Source organism: Mercenaria mercenaria, chromosome 5, assembly GCF_021730395.1.
Source record: "Mercenaria mercenaria strain notata chromosome 5, MADL_Memer_1, whole genome shotgun sequence".
Classification (NCBI taxonomy): domain Eukaryota; kingdom Metazoa; phylum Mollusca; class Bivalvia; order Venerida; family Veneridae; genus Mercenaria; species Mercenaria mercenaria.
The window spans coordinates 75362187-75386521 of NC_069365.1; the positions used below are offsets into that span (position 1 = coordinate 75362187).

At 33.8% G+C, this 24335-nt stretch overlaps 1 protein-coding gene across 1 annotated transcript; it reads right to left on the reverse strand.

Moving 5' to 3' along the window:
* Positions 1-3196: 3196 nt before the first annotated feature.
* LOC123558538 (glycine receptor subunit alpha-3-like) lies at positions 3197-14726 on the reverse strand. Its single transcript, XM_053544691.1, has 9 exons — positions 14635-14726; positions 12851-12915; positions 11775-11851; positions 10610-10836; positions 9647-9729; positions 8869-9000; positions 8006-8235; positions 6738-6899; positions 3197-3259 (listed from the first exon to the last, which is right to left on the reverse strand). The coding sequence occupies exons 1-9, from the start codon at positions 14724-14726 to the stop codon at positions 3197-3199; spliced, it is 1131 nt and encodes a 376-aa protein (XP_053400666.1).
* Positions 14727-24335: the final 9609 nt, after the last annotated feature.

Below are 24335 nucleotides of genomic sequence, written 5' to 3' on the forward strand. Positions count from 1 at the left end.
CTAAGTGTGACGCAGAACTAGGGACCTGCTTCTTTCGCATGACGCTCTCTCTCATAATAGTGAACATTTATGCAAAGTTACATCATAATCCCTCCTTACATGAAGAAGAAATGCTCCGGACAAAGTTTGGGGACGTCGCCCGCCAGGAGCGTTCCCATAATACATCCTATCTCTCAAACGGGCGTATAAAAATAGAGTAAAAATATAGTCCTGTTCAATAAGGGTTGTTATCTCCTCTGATTTATTACTCCCCTTGTGAACAATCAGTGCCAAAAGATAAGATCAGCATTCATCCAAAATATTGGGGAGCAAACATGATTAACTGAATTTGCATATGTTACAAATTGCTGATTACAATCTGTTGACAGAAATTGAATACTTATCATGTTTATATAATAAATGATAAAAATGTAAGCAGCATGTCACCTGGTCTGATCTTGCATTATCAATGATGTAAGAAATTCTGTTACTTTGATTACATCATTAAGTAATTGAAATCATGAGTGACCTGATATCCTAGTTTATGCAGGATCTGAAACGAAATTCTAAGCCTTACTGACTTTATTTTATTTTTATTTTTTGAAATGTTCTTTTTTTAAAATTTACAGACATTGCTGCTTGATCTAAAAGAATAATTTAATACAAACAGTAAAGTTACTGGTCACAGAATGACAACAAAATTTCATTAAATACATGTATAGCTGATATTGAGAAAGACCATATTTAAAGAAGTTAAAAGAAATGCCAAACATTGTTATAAAGAGAAGCGAGTGTTGATTTCCTCTTAAATGTCTTAAAATTATTACAGACATACAGAGAGGATACTTGATTGTTTTAGTTTAAGACTGAAACATATTTCACAGATTGGAACACCATATGTAATATTTCTACGAGTTGGCAGCCACAATTATTATTATTATTATTATTATTATACCAGATTTATATAGCGCCCTTTTCATGATCAATTTCACGTTCAAAGGCGCTTTACATAGTTCAAATGCAGCCACACAGGGCGCATAATTCATCCTCTACTAATACAGACACAGAGCGATCTGACCAGAGGGACAGAATGAGACAAAGCCCCCACGACAGAGAGATCAGTGTGCCCAGTGTATAGCACTGATACACGCGAGGATTGCCTGGGTTCCTGACCAGTACACCTCTAGTTGGGTGGGAAACACTGAAAAGCGTTTCTGAAAATTCCCGAGTAGCTGCCGGGGATCGAACCCCCGACCTCAGGATTGGAAGGCCAGTGTGCAAACCACTGAGCTATCCGTCCACCCATCAATGAAAGAGAGCATGTAAATTATGGTGTCCACAAGTGAAATATTTACATATCTTATACTGAAACAAACAAGTTTTCTTTTTATTTATATAATGCCAATGGTCTTACTTAAATTATATATCTATTTTCCCGTGCAATGTTCTGTGCATTTTGTCACGACATCACAATGTTGTGACATCACGATTACTTTGTCAATCGATGTTACGAAGTTTCCATGTTTCTGTTACATTTGATTATGAAGGAGTGTATCTTTATGTTCATGTTGGTATTTGTATATTGAAGTATTTACAGAGAATTTCCTATCGCTTATAATTCTTATTCTTTAGTGTACCATTGAAAAAATAAAATATTTTCAGTACTTTGTAACAGTGAAAAAAATGATTATTTCATTGATGTACTCCATTGAAAAGCATGAAATAACAACTGTTTACTCCCTTCAGCAAAGAAATTGTTGAAATGATTATTAAAAATTATTAATATGCAGGAAGAGCTTTGTTCCCTAAAGTGAACCTGGTTAAAGCAGTCATTTACCAGTGTTCAATTTCATGATACTTTGAACCTCATTTAAACAGCCACATTTATCACTTTGACCTAAATACGTACTGTTCTTAAGTTACTTATCCGAGTGTAGTATATATATGTTTTATTTCATAGTGAAACATTAACTTCAACAATTTTTTCCTTCTTTATATGCCTCGATCAATTCAGTCGGTACCGGACCTTTTCCCAAAGTGACTAAAAGATCGCTGAATTTATACTCCTTTTCAGGCCATTATTTGACAGTCGAAGCGGGAAAGCTTATATACTGATCATGAGCTAATTCCCTTCAGTCATTATGCCATCTCAATGATATTGAAATTACTCCCGTCTGACAACGGTTGGATTTTATTTTTAAAAAGTTCTCTTTTTTTTCGAGAAATCTCTCAAATTCACGAAATATTCAGCTAGTTGTAAACGAATATATGGAAAGTAATATGTCATATTATGTTCGGCTAAATATTTTAACCATTTACGAGGCGCAATAGCTCTTCTGGATCAGTATGTAGGTAAGTTCGTTTAGAACGAAGAAGCTGCTAAAATGTGTTTTTTTCTTTGAAAAATTTGGCAGCGATGGCATAACATTTGCTTTGACATAGTAATGGGAACAATTATCTGTGATTTTGTGATATCTGACTGTGTGTGTAGATGACCAACTTCGTAGAATACTTTCGCTTTCAACTGCCTTTTAGCATTCATTTTTTCAAAGTCAAAAGTTATTGCATTATTCAAAACCAGGTAATTATACAAATCCTGTTTTCTGAAAAATGAAAACGAGACAAATCGTTGTCCCACACACCTTTTAAAGTCTTGGGCTCCGGTATTTTCTCACCAAGAGGAGTACAAAGAAGTTCTGATTGTCGTTGTTTGTAGCACTGGTCGTCCTCGGTTTACATTTCACGAAGTGGCCTCGTACCTAATTTAGCATGTTTTATTAATTCTGGCCTATTTCATGACACATGTGCACCTAGATCTCTTGAATAAACCCTCAATTCATGCACTGATTGTCTGTCAAAATCAAACAATTCATCGATTCCTTTGTTCATCGCCATTTTCTGATTTGTTTTTTTTTTTTTGCTCACCGGAAGTAGTTTTTTATCAATAACGATAACTCACAAAAGGGAAGTAACAACCTTATTGAACAGGACTATACATCGACTGGCCATAACTGCATTTAGCTATGACTATCAACGTTTTGAACATATGTTCCGAATACAAACTAGAGAGTAAATTAAAATGATGAATATTATTTTATTCTCCGAAGTGCATGTTAATAGAGATGACCATATGTGACGGAAATTGGTCATTAGCGAAGTAATATATTAGCTTTAACGGGGAATCATAAATGTTCATACATGTTCCTATAACAAACAGTTAATATGCAGATTTTACCAGTTCAGTTGTAAGAAAACTGTTAATTTGTTCAGGAGGTGCTAACTGTAAATGTGTTCAGAACATCTTACATTTACATGCTTTCCTAAAAATAAGGATTTATTCTTTATGCCAGAATAAATTACTGAATATAATTTTGCCCCAGACATTACACCTCAGCAGCATTTTAATAGATTTGGAAATGTACACATGAGAGAAAAAATAGATATAAAAGCATCCATTAAGCGTGTAGGTAATTCATAAATAAAGTGAATAAAAGATCTCAAAATCATTTTAAAGAGATCCTATAATTATGCATTTAACAAGCAAAAAATCGTTAAACATCTCAGCAAACATTAAACAAAACAGTAGTGTTACAAACATCCAAGCAAGTTTAATTGTTATTAATTTTATTTTTATTATTATTAGTAGTAGTATATGACATTTATATAGAACTCTTCTCATGTATATAATATACACGTCCAAAAGTGCTTATTATTAATAACCAAAACATTAAAAAGATTCCAGCAAGCATTGAACAAATAAGAATAAGTATCTCAACATTAAACCAAACTAAAAAGTAAAAATGAAGATCCCCAAAGCATTGAAGAAACGGAAACAAAAAATGTAAACATGAAGATATAAGAAAGTATTGAGAAAACAAAAAAGTAAAACGGACACCTCAAAAGTATTCAGCAAGCAACAAAACGTAAAAATTAATATCTCAAAAAGCATCAAGCAAACCCTAAATCGAGTGCTCAGAGCGAAACTAGTCTATCTGCTTCTATTTCTATATACGCTTAGAATAGTTTCGCTCTGAGCCCTCGAAATGTAAATAGAACTGTCTCATTGCAGCACACACGACTATTCGAAGGCTTACCTGAAGGATGTGTGTAAAGTTTGTACAATGGTTCTAGACACGAGTTTGTAATTTTGAGCCTTTATGATAATTTCCACGTTAAAAGGGTTAAAACTCTGAAAATGCAGATTGTGGAGTTAAGCATCTTGTCAACTTAAAGTTCATGGTCACTCTGAGAAATTACAAAGGGTTTCTATTAAATATCTTAAGTGCTATAGAAAATATTGGACTTTATAAAACATCAACTTTAACCAAATTTATCAGTTGAAAAGGGCATTACTCTTTAAATACTAGTACTGCTAATAGCGTTATAGCAGCTTGTCACACTACTGAACACTGTCACTATGAGCAAGTTTCAAAAATCTTAAGTAATGAAAAAATAGTATTTAATTTCATAGAAATTTTATAGCCAATGCAGAAACCAACGCAGAAGCCGATGCCGGGGCTAGTACAATAGCCCTCCTTATTCTTCGAGTAGTCGATTTACAAATGAAAGTCTCAGAAAGCAAAAGAAAACCATAAAATACGACCTCAGCAAATACATGTATGAACAAAAATATAAACAGAAAAAACTATCTAGCAATATACTAGCAATAAATATGTAAAAAAGTATGATCAGTGCATTAATATACACAGAACAAGCATGCAGTCTCGCTACAATAATATAGTGGATTTTTCTGTTGCTATACGCATCTGGAAAAATCAAGGATAACTATCAAACAGGGAATGCCACGTTCCAAAAACGCAGCCTCCCCAAAACGAAACTCAAACATGCAGATGTGCACACTTCTAACACATACACTCACATACAAAGCAAACACACGAGGACAAAACAAACATCGCTCCTTTCACTGTCTGTAGATTTCCAGTTCTTTGATTTGATATGAACTGACTTAAATGTACCATGAAATGGCTGAAATGCAAAATAAAACTTATAGGAATACTATGATCATGACAACAAGTGTCTAGTTATTTTGGCGCGGAGAAAAACAACGCTTAATCTCGCCTTTTAAATATATTCTAACATTTGTCTAATGCCAATATTATATTATAGCATGTTTACATAACACACTTCTCATCACACACACGTTCAAGGGGGCTTTCTATACAAAGACAGCAAAACAGAGCGTTAGTTCATCCTCTACCAGTACAGACGCAGACCGATCTGACCAGAGGAGCACTGCGAGAGAAAAACACCCATAAAAGAACGAGAGAGAGAGACAAAGAATTCTTTTCGATATAGACATGTAACCATAATAAACATAAAGTTCTTACTATCATTTCACACTTTGTTAAAATGAGTTTTGATCACAGTGCGAGCATTGAATACAAATCGAACAATAACGTCTTGATTCCGACCTAGACTTCCATTAAATAAAGTGTTTGTCAAGGTACTTTGAAAACGATTAATTCAATGGAATATCATTCAATTTATATCTTCATACTGCGTGTACAGGTGTATATAGTATATCCAATATATTATGTTAAATATCACGAAAGCTGTAGGAAATACGATTCGTGAGATTTTGTCAATACGACGTGCTCGCCCCAGACTGGTTAAACGGCGCATTTTAAAGCACATAAATACCGTTCTGTTAACTTGCTTGGACTTGTTCTCCTGGAATAAAGAAAACGGTAAATATATAGTAGAAATGAAAACTGATATGAATATTCTAAAATGCGAAAAATTAAGAACGTCCAACAAACAATGAATTTTGCAATTGGCTTTAGCCACAATATGTAAAAAAATTGTCATATCATTTTTGCCAATACCTGTTTTTACTACATTGTATTAAAATACACGGTACAAAATGTCATTTAATCATTTAAGAAAATTTGCCAGTTGTGTAAAGCAGTTTAAACGCATTTGTTGATATAGACAACACAGGCTAAGAACTATCTACATTTCATTCACAAGTATAACATGCCCAAAATGACTTTGTATACCGTAATAACATGACCATCGCATTTTTAGTAAGGAAAATAATATTTGTTGGTAAATCTTACTTTCGATAATTGTTTTCTTAAATATTTGTCAAAGTTCCGAATACTTGGTCCAATTAGTACTAGGTATTCTTTTGGATTAACTCACTTTATGGCTTTGATCAAATAAGAGCATTTGCTGTATTGAAAGTAGTGCTTTTCTATCCAAGTCATTTTGTATACACTATTTATACAACTGATTTATTATATTTTAACATAAAACTAAAAGCATATCAGTAAAATGTAGATAGTAGATATAAAAGTCAGCAAATTACTTTCTTCATATCAAATATACGTGTTTTTATTTATCTTCTAAACTGAAAGGTTTTCCTTACAGATTAGTACAAGTCATGAAGAATTTCATTCACAACCCCTGCTCTGTCCAAAATACAAAGTAATTTCCTTTGTTTGTTTTCTGTTTTACTATAAACATGATTTGTGAGAACTGAGATTACTAGTCAAATGCAATGGCTTATTCTTTTTCAAAGATTGGACAAAACCTGACTTGAATAGAACAAAAAATAAAACAAAAATCTTGGGCAACTTTTTCATATCGTCCGTGGCAACGAATCCATTCTATTAGCAATATGTTTGAAACGGAGCACATATCATTAAACTTGCGGATCGTCCATGAAATTTAATGTAGTGAATTAATTATTAATATTAAGTTTATTTCAAAGAACGAGTAATTTGGTAACTTACCATATCTTTGCTGCTATTGACACTGTCTTTTCTGTTTCCATTTATGTTACTATCATTTGTTTTTTTTCGGCTATCGACCCTACCAACTACATTTACGTATGCAAATTCAACGAACCCCAAAAACACAAAAGTTATACATGCTGCCATGTATACATCTATAGCCTGAAATTTGTGTAATACATTAAGAATCACAGAAAGATATAAGATTTGGATAAAAGTTGTAAAAATGGGTTCATTTGTTGAAATTTCAAATCAATTTAACAAAACATTTTGTTTCGACTCTTATGGCTCTGCTATATTGAGAAATATGTGCGTATAACTACATTCTATATAATGTAATGACATCATAAAATCACCCGGTTGGATTTTAAGGCACTCGTTCCGGCACAATTGAAATCATATGCCTACTTTCGAGCTAATGAACCCGGTTGCCTATTTTGACGTTATATCAGTCTTGGCATGGCACCTACAACCATGAGAAATGTCCTTAAAAAGATCCTTTTGAAGCATGGAACATAAACAAGCAAAGAAATGGTAGTTTCGGTTTGATTAAGATACTAACGCGCCTGGTGTTGTCGACTGAAGCGGACGTTAATCATACTATACTAAAGCCGTGAACATAATACATAATCCCAAAGAAACAGAAACTATAGAGACAATCCAAGAAGACATATTACGTCTGTCACATGCGCTTAAAGAAGATAATAAATTCTGTAAGAAGGTCAGTTAAAAGAAAATAATGCAAACAAAAATAGGAATAATAAAAATGGGTATGTACTTGAGAGGTAATGTAAATTGCAACCCCCAAGCTTCCCAGCACTTGCTTATGGCAGAATTCTAATATCTGGATACAATGAATCCTAAAAATATAAGCAAATGTTTTAACACAGTATAGAAAGTGGATGATCTTTTATAGCAACAAAGTGGCGCATGCATACTACTGTTACAGTAGTGCTAGATCCTGTAGAAGCATAGGACGTAACCGACCAACAAAACGGCAGACTTTGTTGATTGAATTTGTTTACGAGAGGTAATTAAAATCGCAACACATAACAAGCCCAATTTACCGGCCGGCTTAAACCTGCTATTCTTCTTCTTGATTTTATTCTTTCTTCAAAAGGATCTTTTTACAGATTTTATTAAGGCATCAACATCTAAATGGACTTTATTACTAGTATCCCATAGGACGAAGCAATATAACAACACTGGATGCATGTATGAGGATAACATTAATGTTATTAAATAAATTAATAATCAATGAAATTTACCTTGATGTATGACACGCGTGGAAGGTTAGCACGTACTCCTGAGCTCTGTGTTGCCATTGTGAGTACCGTTAACAGTCCCAAAGAAATTCGAGCTGGAGTAGCCTCGCAGTCGAGCCAGAAGTTTACCCAAGAAAGTAAAACGGTAAGAATACTTGGAACGTAAATCTGTACCAGGTAATACTCGTAGTTTCTATCCAGAACAAATTCGACACCAATACATGGGTACACGACTGAAATTATTGGAAAATATTATAATCAGTTTAATTCAAGTCATTGTTATTAGAACTTAAATGAACAATTGCGATCTGTCAACTGAAATTCTCTTGTGTTTTTATCATTAATGTGTTTGAACAATTTTTTTGCATCCTAAGCATGATTTCCCCGTTTATTTTGATTGTGCTGGAAATTTTCATGTTGCACATTGGGGCATAAGATGATTCTCGTGCTGTAATCCTTGAATAAGCATGTAAATTTATACGCTACTACAACAAGATAGTGCTTATTAAATGAAAAACATTCGTTTGTTTTTCTTCAGTAGACTAAAGAAGAATACGATATATGAAAAAGAAAATCATTAATTGAAAGTGAGGATGGAAATATCTAACGGTAACGGTAACACGCGTCTAAACACGCTTCGTTGCTGCCTAAAAATTCACATGAAACCAGAATCGTACCTTGAACCAGTTAAAAAGTTTATATGCTTGTCTTTAGTGTCCCTTGCATAATGTTTTCCTCGATAAATCAGTACAGAGGCAAAGCAGTATATAAACTGCAACCTAAGTCATTCAATACTGTGCATTCCTAAAATTGTAATTTGTAATATTTATTTAACTGTGTCGTTTTTAAGTAAAATATAATCTTACTGCCGTAGTAATCCTTCTCGCAATTGTACGAGTTGATCTTACTCAATGAAAATTGGGGAAATGTTATGTCTTTGGCTAAAGACACGGGGTTTTCACTCCAGACAAATGTCATGCTTTCCGTACTGTGGCCATCTGTATAAAATCATAAAAAATGCATTTATATAAAATATTACGAGTCTTTGCTTTTATCAATTACTGTTTTAATAACCGTTATGGAATAGTTTTATATATCTTCGACACACTTCGGTCAAATATAGAGCTCATACATGCTGGTTTTCCTGTTATAAGTGGAGCGTACGGAGAACAAGTGCTTGAACGGAAATTGTCGACTGTCTTTACGGGTATTCTACCTTTACTTCGAGTTGATAGTTTTGTCATACCTACTTTATATACTTATCAGCATCTTAAATTATTCGTAATTGGATGCGTAATATGTGTTTGTTTCTTTTACATATATATAAAATGACAGCTGCCTTTAACGTAGAATAAAGAAAAACAATTCCATTCATTATCCATGCCAATGCTTCATCGCTTCAGTGTAATGTTACCGACCCCGAAACCGAAACTAGTTCTGCTTGCATGACAACTATAAGTTATATAGTGGGAAGCGTTCTGACCGGGACCCAGTGGGTTACTTGTTGTAGTTGAAACGCAGTCAAACTTACAAAAACGACATTTTGGGTAATTATTCTTAAGAAAATAAAAAAAAAAAAACAAATCCAATTGTCTATACAACATTATGAATGAAAATCATTTCATGTGTGCTGTCAATACTTACAGCTTTCCACTTCAAAGTAGCATGACTGCTCATCAAATGGATACGTCTGAAGATGCATTAAGCATGAAAATACTCCGGTCACTCTGCATCAGAAATAGAATATTTATGTTGATTTTAAGTACATGCAGAGATGTAACCATACTTAAGATATGTAGCACATCAAGTACACTGATATTTATTTGAAATTAGTAATATGCTTTATTAGTGTATAAATTTGAAAATAATTATTGATCACTGAACATTAGATAGAATTTGCTATGCATATTTCGGTATTTCGCAATATATGAACAATGCATTATCTCGGAAAGTATTAAATTTGCAAAGTGGAATTCTTAAAAATCGTAAAATAAAACTGACGTAAAATACAGCATATCAAGGGCTGGACGGACAACTGCATTAACTTAATTAAAGGAGCTCCGCAAGTCTTTCAGTGTTGTTATATTTTCTGGTCCGTTGTGATCACGGAGTCCATTCAATATCTTTGTAAAATACAGCATATCAAGGACTGGACGGACAACTGCATTTACTTAAGTAAAGGAGCTCCGCAAGTCTTTCAGTGTTGTTATATTTTCTGGTCCGTTGGGATCATGGAGTCCATTCAATATCTTTGTAACAGAGTTCCGCTTAACCCGGTGCTAGGGGGCGTGAGGGATGTTGCACTTTGCATTACCTTTCATGAACAGACTAACAAACTTAGTCAAATCGAGGCTGCTATAATTTTGCTTGGTTGCAGTCTGTGCTTCTAAAAGATTTTCTTATATATTTTATTTACGTACAGTCCTCCATATAATCATGCTAGTACTAATACATACGCTTACATAGCAACAGTTTGTGAATTTAGTGTCACGCTGACTATTAAAGCTAATATTCTAAATTAGTTATTAATTATATTGGTACATTACAAACAAGAATCAGTCTTAAACTATTAGGCAAAGGTTTACGGCGACCAGGTAGCGACTATACCTAGCACTGTATTGCACCGTCCCATCTGGATAAATATGTATCAGCTTGTTGGGTACCGTGACCTCGTGAAAGTCCGACTCCTTCTCGTTCAGAATATACATGTCGGGCATCCAAATGTTCTCATATAGAGCGTTTTCGAGAACAATCCTCGACAGGTTTAATGTGTTTGTATATTGCAAACGGTCATCAATCCAGCGTTCTCTTAGGAACATGCTCATAGAATAATCCTACAAACAGCTTAAAATATTTAGAATTAATTCATTATCCTTTTAAACTTGTTTGAATATTTAAGGCTCATTATGCAACTTGACCGAACAGTTTAATTGAGCCGTGCCATGGGAAAACCAACATAGTGGGTTTGCGACCAGCATGGATCCAGACCAGAATGCGCATCCGCGCAGTCTGGTCAGGATCCATGCTGTTCGCTTTTAAGCCTATTGCAATTAGAGAAACCATTAGCGAACAGCATGGATCCTGACCAGACTGCACGGATGCGCAGGCTGGTCTGGATCCATGCTGGCCGCAAACCCACTATCATGTTGGTTTTCCCATGGCATGGCTCGTATATTATTTGATAAATAATATAGAAAAGTAATTTGGGTTTGCTATTTTTAAACAATATGATCATCGTCATAATGAAAGGCATAAACGCTACATGGCCCGTATACATCAATGTTTACAGTCTGTCTAAAAATAAGATTTGAATAAGATTGAAATGCTAAATTTTATGTGTTCTTTTAAATAGACTGTAATGAAAATTTGCATGTTCATGAGGCTGTTGCCGACATGTCAGTGTAACTGTATCTGTATAGATATGTAGAATCATTGTCCCTTCGAACTCCTTATTTAATTTACTTTTTGGATAAGTGTATTTCTTGCTTTAAGTATGTAAGCGAGGTTAGTCGATTTTCTCTCATACTGGTTGTGATTTCTTTATGTGTGTGTGTGTGTGTGTGTGTGTGAGAGAGAGAGAGTGAGTGTGATAGAAGTATCATGTGGAGGTCTATCTTTCGCAGAAATTTTCCTTTTCCATGCTCTTTAGAATTAATAGTAAGTCTTACTAGCCACTCTTATTAATAACAGCAAACTGCGTCATAATTTTCATAGTATCTTTCTTACAAGTATATTAAAACAATAAGTTGGATGATAATTTGTGTACACTTACCATGTTCACTTCACTTATAGAAAACATGGAATTTATAAACATGTTGACAACCACTTTCACCTGTCTGTCATCATGATCTAAACACAAAATAAAGAGTTCTGTTTAAGTGAATTAAAGGGTGTTACTGTTTTAGGCACAACATTAATAAATATATCTATAATTAATTAAGTGTCAGATGTATTTCTGCCGGCTTAATTTGATTATGAGTTATTAACAGGAGACTGACTTCTACTGAAACACAGACTAAATGAACAAGAGTCTTATAATGACATCGCGCTCATCTATTGTAAGTCGTTCCGCATGATCCTAGCATGTAAATCATTAACTACTTTTCTTGTCGTCTTCATTGAAAAGCTAAAAGTGTACTTACCTTGCTTACTTCTATTTGTGCGGAATAAGCAGAGCAGTTAAGGCTAAGACTGATTGATCAGTCACGTTATGGATTGGAATATAAGGATCTTACATGCCTGCCTGTGTAAGACGGGGTTTTCCCTACCCGAGGGACAGTGTGGAATGGAAAACCGAGCGTTAGCGAGGTCTTTTATCCATGCTGTCCAGAGGGTAGGGAAAACAGCTGTCTTACACAGGCAGGCATGTTAGATCATTTTTCTTGCCTATCATGTTCAAAATGGTTCTTGGAGACAAATAGGTTTGGGTATTTCCTGACATTATTTATAAAGTTTATGACGTCACAATGGTACCAGTACTATGTAACGTCACCTTAGTGCACGCTATTTTAGACAAGGGTTTTCCCTAGGGAAAGACAGGAATATCTATCCTCGGCGCGTGTTCGGATAAATGTATACTTTCCCCGCTAGGTAGGCAAGAATATTTAATAATTTTAGATTGACTGCTTACTCTACAGTTTCTCTCGAACGTGCCCTTTACGAATATTGAAGTGTACTTTCGGATAAAGAACAGAAAATATATGATATCAGAATGAATCAAATACTAGAGAAATTATTTATATGTGTAACAATACAGATGAGCATATTTGAATGCAAATAGATGATAAGGATGATTTTAATTACTGTACTTTCGCACTTTATAAATAAAAAATGAATGAAAACATATACCTTTATTCTGATTGGGTGGAATTTTCTTGTCATAACCATCAAAAATCTGGTCAAGGATTGTAGAACTGCAAGTTACAGAAACAATGTGACAATATTTTTTTTTGACTTATTCACCTACGAAAAAACTGCAAGTAAACTTAAAGTAGTTGTAAACGATTGCATATTTTCTTGTTTATTCTTTATGAGCTAGTTCTTAAGTCAAGTAAATATACACGAAAATGTTTCACTGCAAGTAACAGACCCCTGTTATTTTCAGTCAATCTCTTCAATGTTATATTGGATTAAACGTATTTCAAAACTGGATATTTTATTTTTTTGATCATGATACATGTACTAAGGAAACAATATCTATTCACAGATCCTGATTTGCTTTTCTTAAAGTTAGTCGTTACAATTGTTTTATTTTTAACCCGTTAATTGCAATTAAGATTGGCTTAAGTTAAGCTAAAAAGGACAAGCTGTATGTTTTTGTATGTGTTTGCTGTGACGTGTTTTTTTTTTGTCATATTAAATAAATAAAATAGACGGTAACAGAAAAGAAATGTAAAGAAACAGAAATGAAAAGACTTACCTCTACAGTGTATTTTTAAGTGCTATATTCTAAACCTTATTGCTCAAAGACTACTATCATACATTTTGTAAGTCTGTATTGCCTGTAAACATTTCTACATGATTGCATATTTTAGACAACGGTTAATAGTAATAGATTAAGGTCTCGTTTGAAATATACTTATATTTACTTTAAGGTATTGAATAAATAAAGTATTGTCAAAATGTGTGGTTTATGGAAAATGATCCAAAGACGGACATTTTTCCCCAAATTACGACACTGACTAATTTAGTATACGTCTCTTTTTTTGTGGGAAATATGACTGCTGAAACTTTGCTATCACTAAGAACGCAACAAAAAGCATAGTTAAGGCATTTTGACACAGTTATGAATGACATTTGACACTTTTATGTATTTTATTTACATGAGATTTTATGTTGTGTGAAATAATGAAACGTAAAATGTAAAGTACTTTCATTCTGTCAAAAATATCTATTTATACATGTACATATAGGCAACCAGTTTTATACATAGATATGAACCATTCATGAGGGCTTTCTATAATTTGACGTCAAAATTCTGCAGGTATTCTTTCACGGAAATATGTTGGATCAGTATAATAAATGATAAAGTCCCCATATTTATCATACTGATCCCACATATTTCCGCGGAGCGTCACATACAAATCTTATAACTGATTTGTTTTATCGCCCACTTATTTATAGCCTAGGTCGACTCAACATGAATATCTAATGAACCTCCACAGTAATATATAGGGTGTCACAACGTGATCACTTTTAACCTGTGAAAATGTTAGATATTATGGGAGGTAAATCAAAATTGTACAGTATATATAGGTATTTGATTTTTTAGCCCCATGCACTATTTATCGACGCAAGTATGGCGCCAAATAATATTTCGACATCACGATTGTTTACATTGTAATACTCCGTTTACTAAGTTAAGATTGCGTAGGCGTCTCATATTTAATCTTATTGCTTAATAATAGATTAATAGTGTACCAGTTAAATGTAATAACGCCTGCTGTGTATATATATATAATATTAATGCTGAAATGTCTTCAATACATTATAATTCATCAAATATGGTAGCACTCCTTCCAAGCGCTTATTGGCGCCAAATAATATGACGTAACGTCAACATTTCCGACTTTTGATGAAAATAAACCATATTTCTTCATGTTATCTGATTAGATCCATGAAAAACAACTTACATTGTCTCATTGCTATTCTGTCCACGACTAAACTCTACTCTTGATACCAAAATTACGACAATAACGAAAGCAGACGCAACGGTCGGAAGCATGACTTTTGTAATTGATGTTAAATATCTGGAATGAAATTATGCAAAATGTTTTAATTTTACGTATATCTATAGGCATTTTGTTTAATAGAAAGTCAGAAGAGTGTCCGGTAAAATCACATTATGATCTAATAATAGTATATTATTCACAATTCTAACACGACCAGCAAATAACCTACATACATGTAAAGCAAAATCTATCCCGGGTTATTCTGCAATAACCCACGCACGTGCAATGACGTCATCCGATCCAGGTACGTAGCACGGTCGTAAAAAGTAGTTACCATTTTTTCTAACACTGTTGATACTAGTATGTCGTGTTAGAATCGAAATAACAAGTTCCCAGGTGTGATTTATCGTAGAATAACCCGAGTTTTTTTTTGTTCTTATGCGAAACAATATATCATTCAGGCCTTCGGCCTTCGTGATTTATTCTTACACATAAGAACTCAAAACACGGGTTATTCTACGATAAACCACGATTGGGAACTTATTATTTCTTAAATAAAATAGGGCAATAAACGCATATGAATATTATATAGTTTATGTCTTGTTGGACTGATCCGTGATGAATATTTAGTTTCGGTAGTTCTGCACGTTTGATAAACCAGAAGTACTGGAATTGGATAACGTAGAATAAAGCCTGGACTCGACATACGGAAATGAAAATAATTTTATAATATGACGTTATTTAACAGTGTTGAGTACAATACTGAATTCTAGTGGACTCGTACACAGCAGTAATAATCCATATTTGGACGAGGCATTCGCCTCGTCCAAATATGGATTATTACTGCTGTGTACGAGTCCAGTAGAATTCAGTATTGTACTCAACACTGTTAAATTACCTCTTTATTTCACACCATAGAATAGATGTAGAAAACATTACTTTATACATTTTAACTCGCGAACAACAACACACATTAATTTGAAATACGTTCTTCTCTGATTTACATTTAGATCTACTCTCGGCGCAAACAATTTCGAAAACAACTTTTCGTGAAATTTTGAACCGAAACCATGATAATTGGATAGGAAACGTTCTAACTCAGAAATTGAGTGCTTACACTAATATGTTTCATTCAAAAATAAGAAAATTATCGCATTTTTTAAAAAAAATACTGCTGTCGCTATATACAAGGGAATTATTTCTGGTTTCTATTGTATTGTCACGTGATAGAAAGAAAAGCTTCCAATTGGTTAAAAATATATAGGTGTGAAATAGTATTAAGGGTTTCCTGTAAGTTTATTAAAACGACAACGGTACTATCTTTCTAAAGATAAAAAAATGATACTGAAACGTTTGACATGTAAATCATTGCAAACAAAATGTCTTAAAATCAATTTAAAATGTGCGGATCTCTTTATTCATGGGCAAGTATCGCAAAAAAACAACTGCTATTTCTTTTACTAGTATATTACGTAAACAGTCCATCAACATGAAGACAATTACTTGTATCGTCGGTGTGTAGAGCTATAACGCTTCATTTTCCATCGATGAAACACTGTTACTTATTTAGTTTACCTGACCCGCAATATAACTTTATTCATATTCCAAATGAAACAGAATAAAATGAATGAAAGTACTAAAACTATTTTTGAAACTTTAAGTTGATCATAACTATATTGAAATATAATCTAGCTTTGTTGAAACTATCTTTTGTGCCTTTTAAAAATAAAACACATGAGTTGAGCCGCGCCATGAGAAAACCAACATAATGCGATTGTGACCAGCATGGATCCAGACCAGCCTGCGCATCCGCGCAGTCTGGTCAGGATCCATGCTGTTCGCTTACAGTTCCTCTATTCCAATAGGCTTTGAAAGCGAACAGCATGGATCCTGACCAGACTGCGTGGACGCGCAGGCTAGTCTGGATCCGTGCTGATCGCAAAGCCACTATGTTGGTTTTCTCATAGCACGGCTCATTTTACATTTCCCGACAGTGTCAAATATGCAATCTTAATATCAAGTAGTTATTTTATTAGTGTGAGCGCCTACATCTCGTGGCATAACAGTCAGGGGTTGATATACCTTGCGTTTTAAATTTAGTCAGTGGAAAATATACGATGAATTTTGAAATTCAAGGTCCGTTCCATAGGTTTATAAAACTGATTATTCAACATGATAGTTGTTTTTAATCGTGGAAGCACACAAAACTTCATGTTTTATGGTCTGATCTAAAATGCGCCAATTTTTTTTCTAAGGTAGATTTTGCTTTATAACAAGTTCATTATCTAACTCGAAATAAATTTAAACAATAAATTGTTGCGATCAATCGTTTGTTGATTTAGAAACACAAGATTAATAAAAATGAAATACTTACTGGAAAAAAAGTTACACCAGAGATTTAAACAGTATATTTTTATAGAGATTTTATACAGTTTTAGAGCATTTTAAAACATACATTTGTATCTATTGCTTCAAATAAACTGTTATCAATCATCTCAACATTTTGTGCTACACTCCTCAAAGATTACCTTATAACTTGATGAAAGTCCAGACATAACCGGCAAATGCATTTAAATCACATTTTTGCACATTTTCAAACCATACCATATCCTAAATGAAACAACATTATAGGTAAACAAACCTTAAAAGTTATAATCCGCTCAATTACAAAACGAACACTCAGTGTTAAAAACCAGTGCTTCCTAAAGTCAAAGTAGTTTAAAACTAATCTGGTATATTATTATTATTACAACACTCAGTCACTAATCTGCGCACAAAAAGGTGTATCATTTATTATGCAACTGTAAACATGTAAGTGAAAGTGTTTATTAGACATATTAAATGAATTGCAGGTCAATAGTCAAACCTATTACCCGAGGTCCAAAGTGTTTCATTACATAACAGCAGACATCATATTTCAAAATTTCATTTCATAAGGATTTAACTTATCAACTCAGTAAATTTAAACATGTGTTGAATATTGGCCTGTCATAAAGCACAAACTATGTATTGGCATTATTTTATTTTCACTTGTTCAAGGACAGTTTTCCTAAAATATTAAACTAATTTAAAATATTCCCTTAATCCTAATTAATCCTTTAAATGTAAAAAAAAAAGTTTATTTCATAAGTCATCTTATTGCAATGTCAGTATTGATCTTTATGTACTAAGTATAATTTAATAATTAATACATAAAGTACTAAAAGCAAAACCAAGAAGTTTGCTTTTTTTATATAAAAACAAACCAAAACATGAAAAAAAAAATAAATAAAAAATAAATAAAAAAATAAAAATAAGTGGAAGTAATAAGAATAGTTTTATCTTCAGTGTTATCTTAGTGATTATTTCTGCTCAACTTTTATTTGTATGGAGTTTGCAAGGAGTTCCTTATCTAAGACAATTTAACAAAATTTTACTTGCATTTTGTGATATTTAGCTACTTATTTACGGTATGCAAAGCCATGATAAAGCACAGAACGCACTGAACCATTTTGATTTTACAATAAAAGTACAAAAAGATAGATCTAGAGTTTTTGCGCTTTAAATCAGAGTCTTATTTTTAAAGCGATTATTATAATCCCGCTGTTAAGTGCACACAAGTTAAATCAAAGGTGAGGAACATCTGTAAGCAAAAAATATGCCTTAAAATAGATTTAAATGAAATAATGGTCGGAAAATTGGATTTATTATTAAATATATAGCACCTTATTTATGATAAACATGTTCAAAGGCGTATTCCATACAAAGGTAGCGAATCATGTCGCCAACATTTATTCTGTAGTAGCTTATCCGGCTATCTTAGCCTAGATCTTCTGGTTCTTTTACGTGCCCATTATCAATAGAAAACATAAAACATTATACATATTAACTCTTCTCGGTAACCTCTAAGTTTCCAATATTCATTAAAGGTCATGTAATACATGATGTTTTATTTTTATTTTCTACACGTTTATTAAATAGGCGAGAGTGGTTGTTGATTAAGATTGCATTCTTATCATTTTCAAGTAAAAATCATTTTTTACCCTTCATCATATTGAAGCAAGCGTCCTATGATGGTATCTTAGAAAGTAGAAAAAAACACACAAAAAAACACACACACACACACAAAACTAAAAAATAAAAAAATGTCAGCATCTAATCATAATTTTATTTTAATCAGTCTCTACCTTGTATAATTTGTACCTTTGTATTGCTCGATGTCAATTAATATTATATATCTTATATTAATTTAATATCTTTTGCAGGTGTAACACAATTAAAAGTCATATAGCGGTTTTCCAGTCATTTAAGAAATAATAAGTTTTCAAACGTGGTTTATCGTAGAATAACCCGAGTTTTGAGTTCTTATGCGTAAGAATATATCATGAAGGCCGCAGGCCTGAGTGATATATTGTTTCGCATAAGAACAAAAAGCTCGGGTTATTCTACGATAGACCACACTTGGGAACTTGTTATTCCGATTCTAACACGACATACTAGTACCAAAAATGTTAGAAAATAGTGGTAACTACTTTTTACGACCGTACTACCCACCTGGATCCGATGACGTCATTGCACGCAAGTGGTATATTGCAGAATAACCAGAGATGGATTTTGCTCTACATGTATATATGTTATTTGCTGGTCGTGTTAGAAAAGTGGTAAAAGTCCCTGGAGACTAGAGAGACTTAATCGATGTCTGCCTAAACTTTTTAGTACTATTCTAAAAAAGTGGTTTTTATTTTTCTCAGATTTGTTTACTTTATAAATTGTATCCGATTACAAACCTTATATCATTACACGTGACAGTGTACATTTACATTGTATGAATGTTTTTATAGATAATTATTCCTAGAACTTATGTAATCACTTTGTATATCATTTATATTTATATAACAACAAATGACTGTTCTTACTGCATTCCGAAGGAAACAGACAAAACCTCTATAAATCTGTATAGATAATAGCTTACATTTTCCAACAGAAGACAATGATCCTCCAATTAAAAATAAATTGAATTTAGCACAATCTTCAAGGACATAAACCTTTTTAAATCCCAAAAGGTCTTAGTTTGTAAAATGTCATTTTCTATCTATATCACAAATTAGAAACGAAATAAAACAACAATTACTACAAACATAACTGAGCCGTGCCATGAGAAAACCAACATAGTAGGTTTGCGACCAGCATGGATCCAGACCAGCCTGCGCATCTGCGCAGTCTGGTCAGGATCCATGCTGTTCGCTTTTAAAGCCTATCGCAACTAGAGAAACCTTTAGCGAAGAACATGGATCCTGACCGGACGGCGCGGATGCGCAGGCTGGTCTGGATCCATGCTGGTCGCAAACTCACTATGATGATTTTCTCATGGCGCGGCTCATATTATGTGATATTTTAAAGCGGTAAAACCACGATACGACTTATTTCTATTATTTATAAAACGATTGTGCTATGTAAACATGGATTAAATCTTCTTATGACTTCTGGGACAGTATATTGGTAAGAAGTCAATGTTAGATACACATTGGGATAATAGATTGGTCCTTTACTACAACCTCAAGTTACGTTGGGTCACTAATCCGTACCTACATAGACAGTAATGCTATAATACAAAACTTAAAAATGTATAACAAAGTCATTACAAAAAGTACGATACCAGAAACGCTTCATTAATATTTAGAAAATAAGGATACAGTTGAAATTCGGTATCTCGAATACCAAAGAATCCAGTATTTTACTTCAAGATAACCGAAATTCGACTTAAAATTATATTTTGTGACGGGACTTGAAAATGTCTTCAGGATAGCCAGAAGTTTTTAGATAAGCGAGATCGAGATATATGGAGTTTCAACTGTATTTTAAATTTCAAATAAAACATGTGTTAAATGAGCCGCGCCATGAGGAAACCAACATAGTGGCTTTGCGACCAGCATGGATCCAGACCAGACTGCGCATCAGGATCCATGCTGTTCGCTAACGGTTTCTCTAATTGCAATAGGCTTTGAAAGCAAACAGCATGGATCCTGACCAGACTGCGCGGATGCGCAGGCTGGCCTGCATCCATGCTGGTCGCAAATCTACTATGTAGGTTTTCTCATGGCACGGCTCAAATGAATGTCAGATGGCTTTCGTTCATTAACGTTTCTGTGGGAGAAACTTATCATGGGAATTATTTTAAGCGGCAAATCCAATACCCAATTGTATTGTCAGTGAAAATATTTAGCTGTGATGTTTTTCTTTTTTCACTTATTATAATATTTAAGCTGACTTTAAGATGACATTGATGACAAAATAACTTTATAGCGACTAATTCATTTTAAATTTTAATGTAGTTATCAAATCTACACAGATTTATTTTCCAGTAATTCACCGAGAGGGTGAGTGAACTGTTTTATGAAAAAGAAAAATCAAGAAAATAAATGAAAAACATACCTTTTTGTAGGATCCACCCATTACTTGCTGAGTGAAAATACCGATTTTCGCATGACTATATATTTTGTTCGAGGGGTTTCATATTCTGTCCTTTTTAAAGTGCTGTGTAGCCATCGTAAATTGAGCCGCGCCATGAGAAAACCAACTTAGTGGGTTTGCGACCAGCATGGATCCAGACCAGCCTGCGCATCCGCGCAGTCTGGTCAGGATCCATGCTGTTCGCTAACAGTTTCTCTAATTCCAATAGGCTATGAAAGCGAACAGCATGGATCCTGACCAGACTGCGCGGATGCGCAGGCTGGTCTGGATCCATGCTGGTCGCAAAGCCACTATGTTGATTTTCTCATGGCGCGGCTCAACTATTATCCTCTACTTGTTTTAAAAGAATATGGTTTTTCGCGTCTTTCTGGATAATTGAGATTTTCGGTTTGGTCCTATGAATTCAGCCGATACTAGGGGAATATGATTTTGTTTTTGTTGGGTTTAACGTCGCACCGGCACAGTTATAGGTCACATGGCGACATTCAAGCTTGATTGTGGAGGAAGATCCCAGGTGCCCCTCCGTGCATTATATCATCACGGGCGGGCAACCGGGTAACTGGATGGCTTCCTCACATAAAGAATTCAACGCCCCGTGTGAAACTTGAACTTATATCGGTGAGGGGGGAGTGATTTAAAGTCATTAGAGACATTAACCATTTGGGCATGGGGCGAAGGGGGTGTGCTTAGGGGAGTATGAGGACTGTTGCATGATCTTCCACAAACTGACTCAATCAAGGTGAGTCTGTTTGAAATGTTTTGGTTGAAGAAGTCTTATTAATTTGAAACATTTTAGGTTATATGTATAAGTCATGCATATTGTCTGTTATTGTTTGCATGTCATGTCTGAATTTACAGGCATCCAGTATTCTTTGATTATGTTGAGTCCGGCTATATTTTCTTGACAGTTCTACTTAATGCTATCGTATTCTTAAATCACTTTGTTTATCTGCCATGCACGTTGACTTCGTGTCAGGCGTGAGTAACGTAATTTTAGATCAAGATTTCCACTGTAATAACAATAATGCATATGCCAGTGTGTAATATGTAGTGAGACATTTAACCGAAACTTTGCAGTTTTGAAAATATTAACAGAGAGAAAACTTGGCCAGTTTGAAAAATGAAAACAGAAGTTTCTTCACTTTGTTGTGTAGAATTTGGCCAGAGGGAATGTTGTACACTTTTTCACTCTGTTACGTAAAAATTTACCAGTGTAAAAGATGTGAACAGGGAGTTTTTCAATGTATTATACTAAAACTGGTTAGTATGAAAGTTATATACAGAAAGTTTTTACCCTGCTTTGAAAAAATGGCGTGTATGAATGTTGTAATGAGAGTTTTTCACTCATTTATAGCCATGAATATGGCTAAAGTAAAAATTATAAAAAGAGAGTTTATCTCTTTCGTTTCGTTAAAAAGCATCAGAAACAGTAGTAGTAATATAAAATTCTTTATTCCACGGCGATAGATCATAAAAACAACACCTTAAAGTATAAATACAAATAATTTAGATATATATTAATACTTGGAGGAATACAAACACATGGAATAACAAGCGAAGTAAAATTACATTTTATGACATAGAACAACAAAATTAATTATATACGATGTATCCGTACAGTCCTACATTCATTATGAAACAGATATAGTAATGTGTTAATAGTGTATTAAAAATTCTAAAAGTTACGTTTTGTCAAAATTCAAACCAGAGTTATGGGGGTAATTTCTCCGGTGCTGACTTTAAAAGTAAATAAAAAATAAGTTTCAAGAGCTTTTGGTAGTAACAGAGATATTAGACACTATCAAAAACTTTAAAAGGGGAATAACTATGTCAAACCAGTGTTATGTGGATTGTTTATGCTTCTGTAGACTTTCAAATTGATAGTTAATGAATATTGTAAGTTTCAAGTCAAAAGCTTTTTCAGTAGCAGATATATTTGACTTTATAAAAAAAATAGCCAGAACATTCTACGTTCAAAAGGGGCATAATTCAAATCAGAGTTATGGGGATTGTTTCTCCCCATTTAGACTTTCGCGTCTTTCCGGATAATTGAGATTTTTTTTTGGTTTGTTCCTATGAATTTAGCCGATACTAGGGGAATATGATTTTGTTTTTGTTGGGTTTAACGTCGCACCGACAAAGTTATAGGTCACATGCCGACATTCAAGTTTTGATGTTGGAGGAAGATCCCAGGTGCCCCTCCGTGCATTATTTCATCACGGGCGGGCACCCGAGTAACTGGATGGCTTCCTCACATAAAGAATTCAACACCCCGTGTGGAACTTGAACTTATATCGGTGAGGGGGGAGTGATTTAAAGTCATTAGAGACATTAACCATTTGGGCATGGGGGACGGAGGCGGTGTGCTTAGGGGAGTATGAGGACTGTTGCATGATCTTCCACAAACTGACTCAATCAAGGTGAGTCTATTTGAAATGTTTTGGTTCAAGAAGTCTTATTAATTTGAAATATTTTAGGTTATAAGTCATGCATATTGTTTGTTATTGTTTGCATGTCATGTCTGAATTTACAGGCATCCAGTACTCTTTGATTATGTTGAGTCCGGCTATATTTTCTTGACAGTTCTACTTAATGCTATTGTATTCTTAAATCACTTTGTTTATCTGCCATGCACGTTGACTACGTGTCAGGCGTGAGTAACGTAATTTTAGATCAAGATTTGCACTGTAATAACAATAATGCATATGCCAGTGTGTATAGAGAGACGTTTAACCGAAACTTTGCAGTTTTGAAAATATTAACAGAGAGAAAACCTGGTCAGTTTGAAAAATGAAAACAGAAGTTTCTTCACTTTGTTGTGTAGAATTTGCATGAATATGGCAAATGTAAAAATTATAAAAAGAGAGTTTATCTCTTTTCGTTTCGTTAAAAAGCATCAGAAACAGTAGTAGTAATATAAAAAATTTTATTCCACGGCGATAGATCATAAAAACAACACCTTAAAGTATAAATACAAATAAGTTTCAAGTCAAAAGCTTTTTCAATAGCAGAGATATTTGACTTTATAAAAAAAAACTTTAGCCAGAACATTCTACGTTCAAAAGGGGCATAATTCAAATCAGAGTTATTGGGATTGTTTCTCCCCATTTAGACTTTGATAGTGAATAACTATCTTAGGTTTCAAGTCAATAGATTTGATAGTAACAGACGTATTTGACTTTATAAAAAAACTTTAACCACGGCGGCGCCGA

Bases quoted from the DNA above. Each gene is read 5' to 3' on its own strand.
- LOC123558538 (XM_053544691.1), bottom strand. From the start codon at position 14,726: ATGCTTCCGACCGTTGCGTCTGCTTTCGTTATTGTCGTAATTTTGGTA. The intron at 9,730-10,609 runs GTATAGTCGCTA...TTTCTGATGCAG, and splicing joins ACGGTGCAATACAGTGCTAG to AGTGACCGGAGTATTTTCAT. The intron at 8,236-8,868 runs GTAAGATTATAT...CAATAATTTCAG, and splicing joins CGAGAAGGATTACTACGGCA to TCGTGTACCCATGTATTGGT.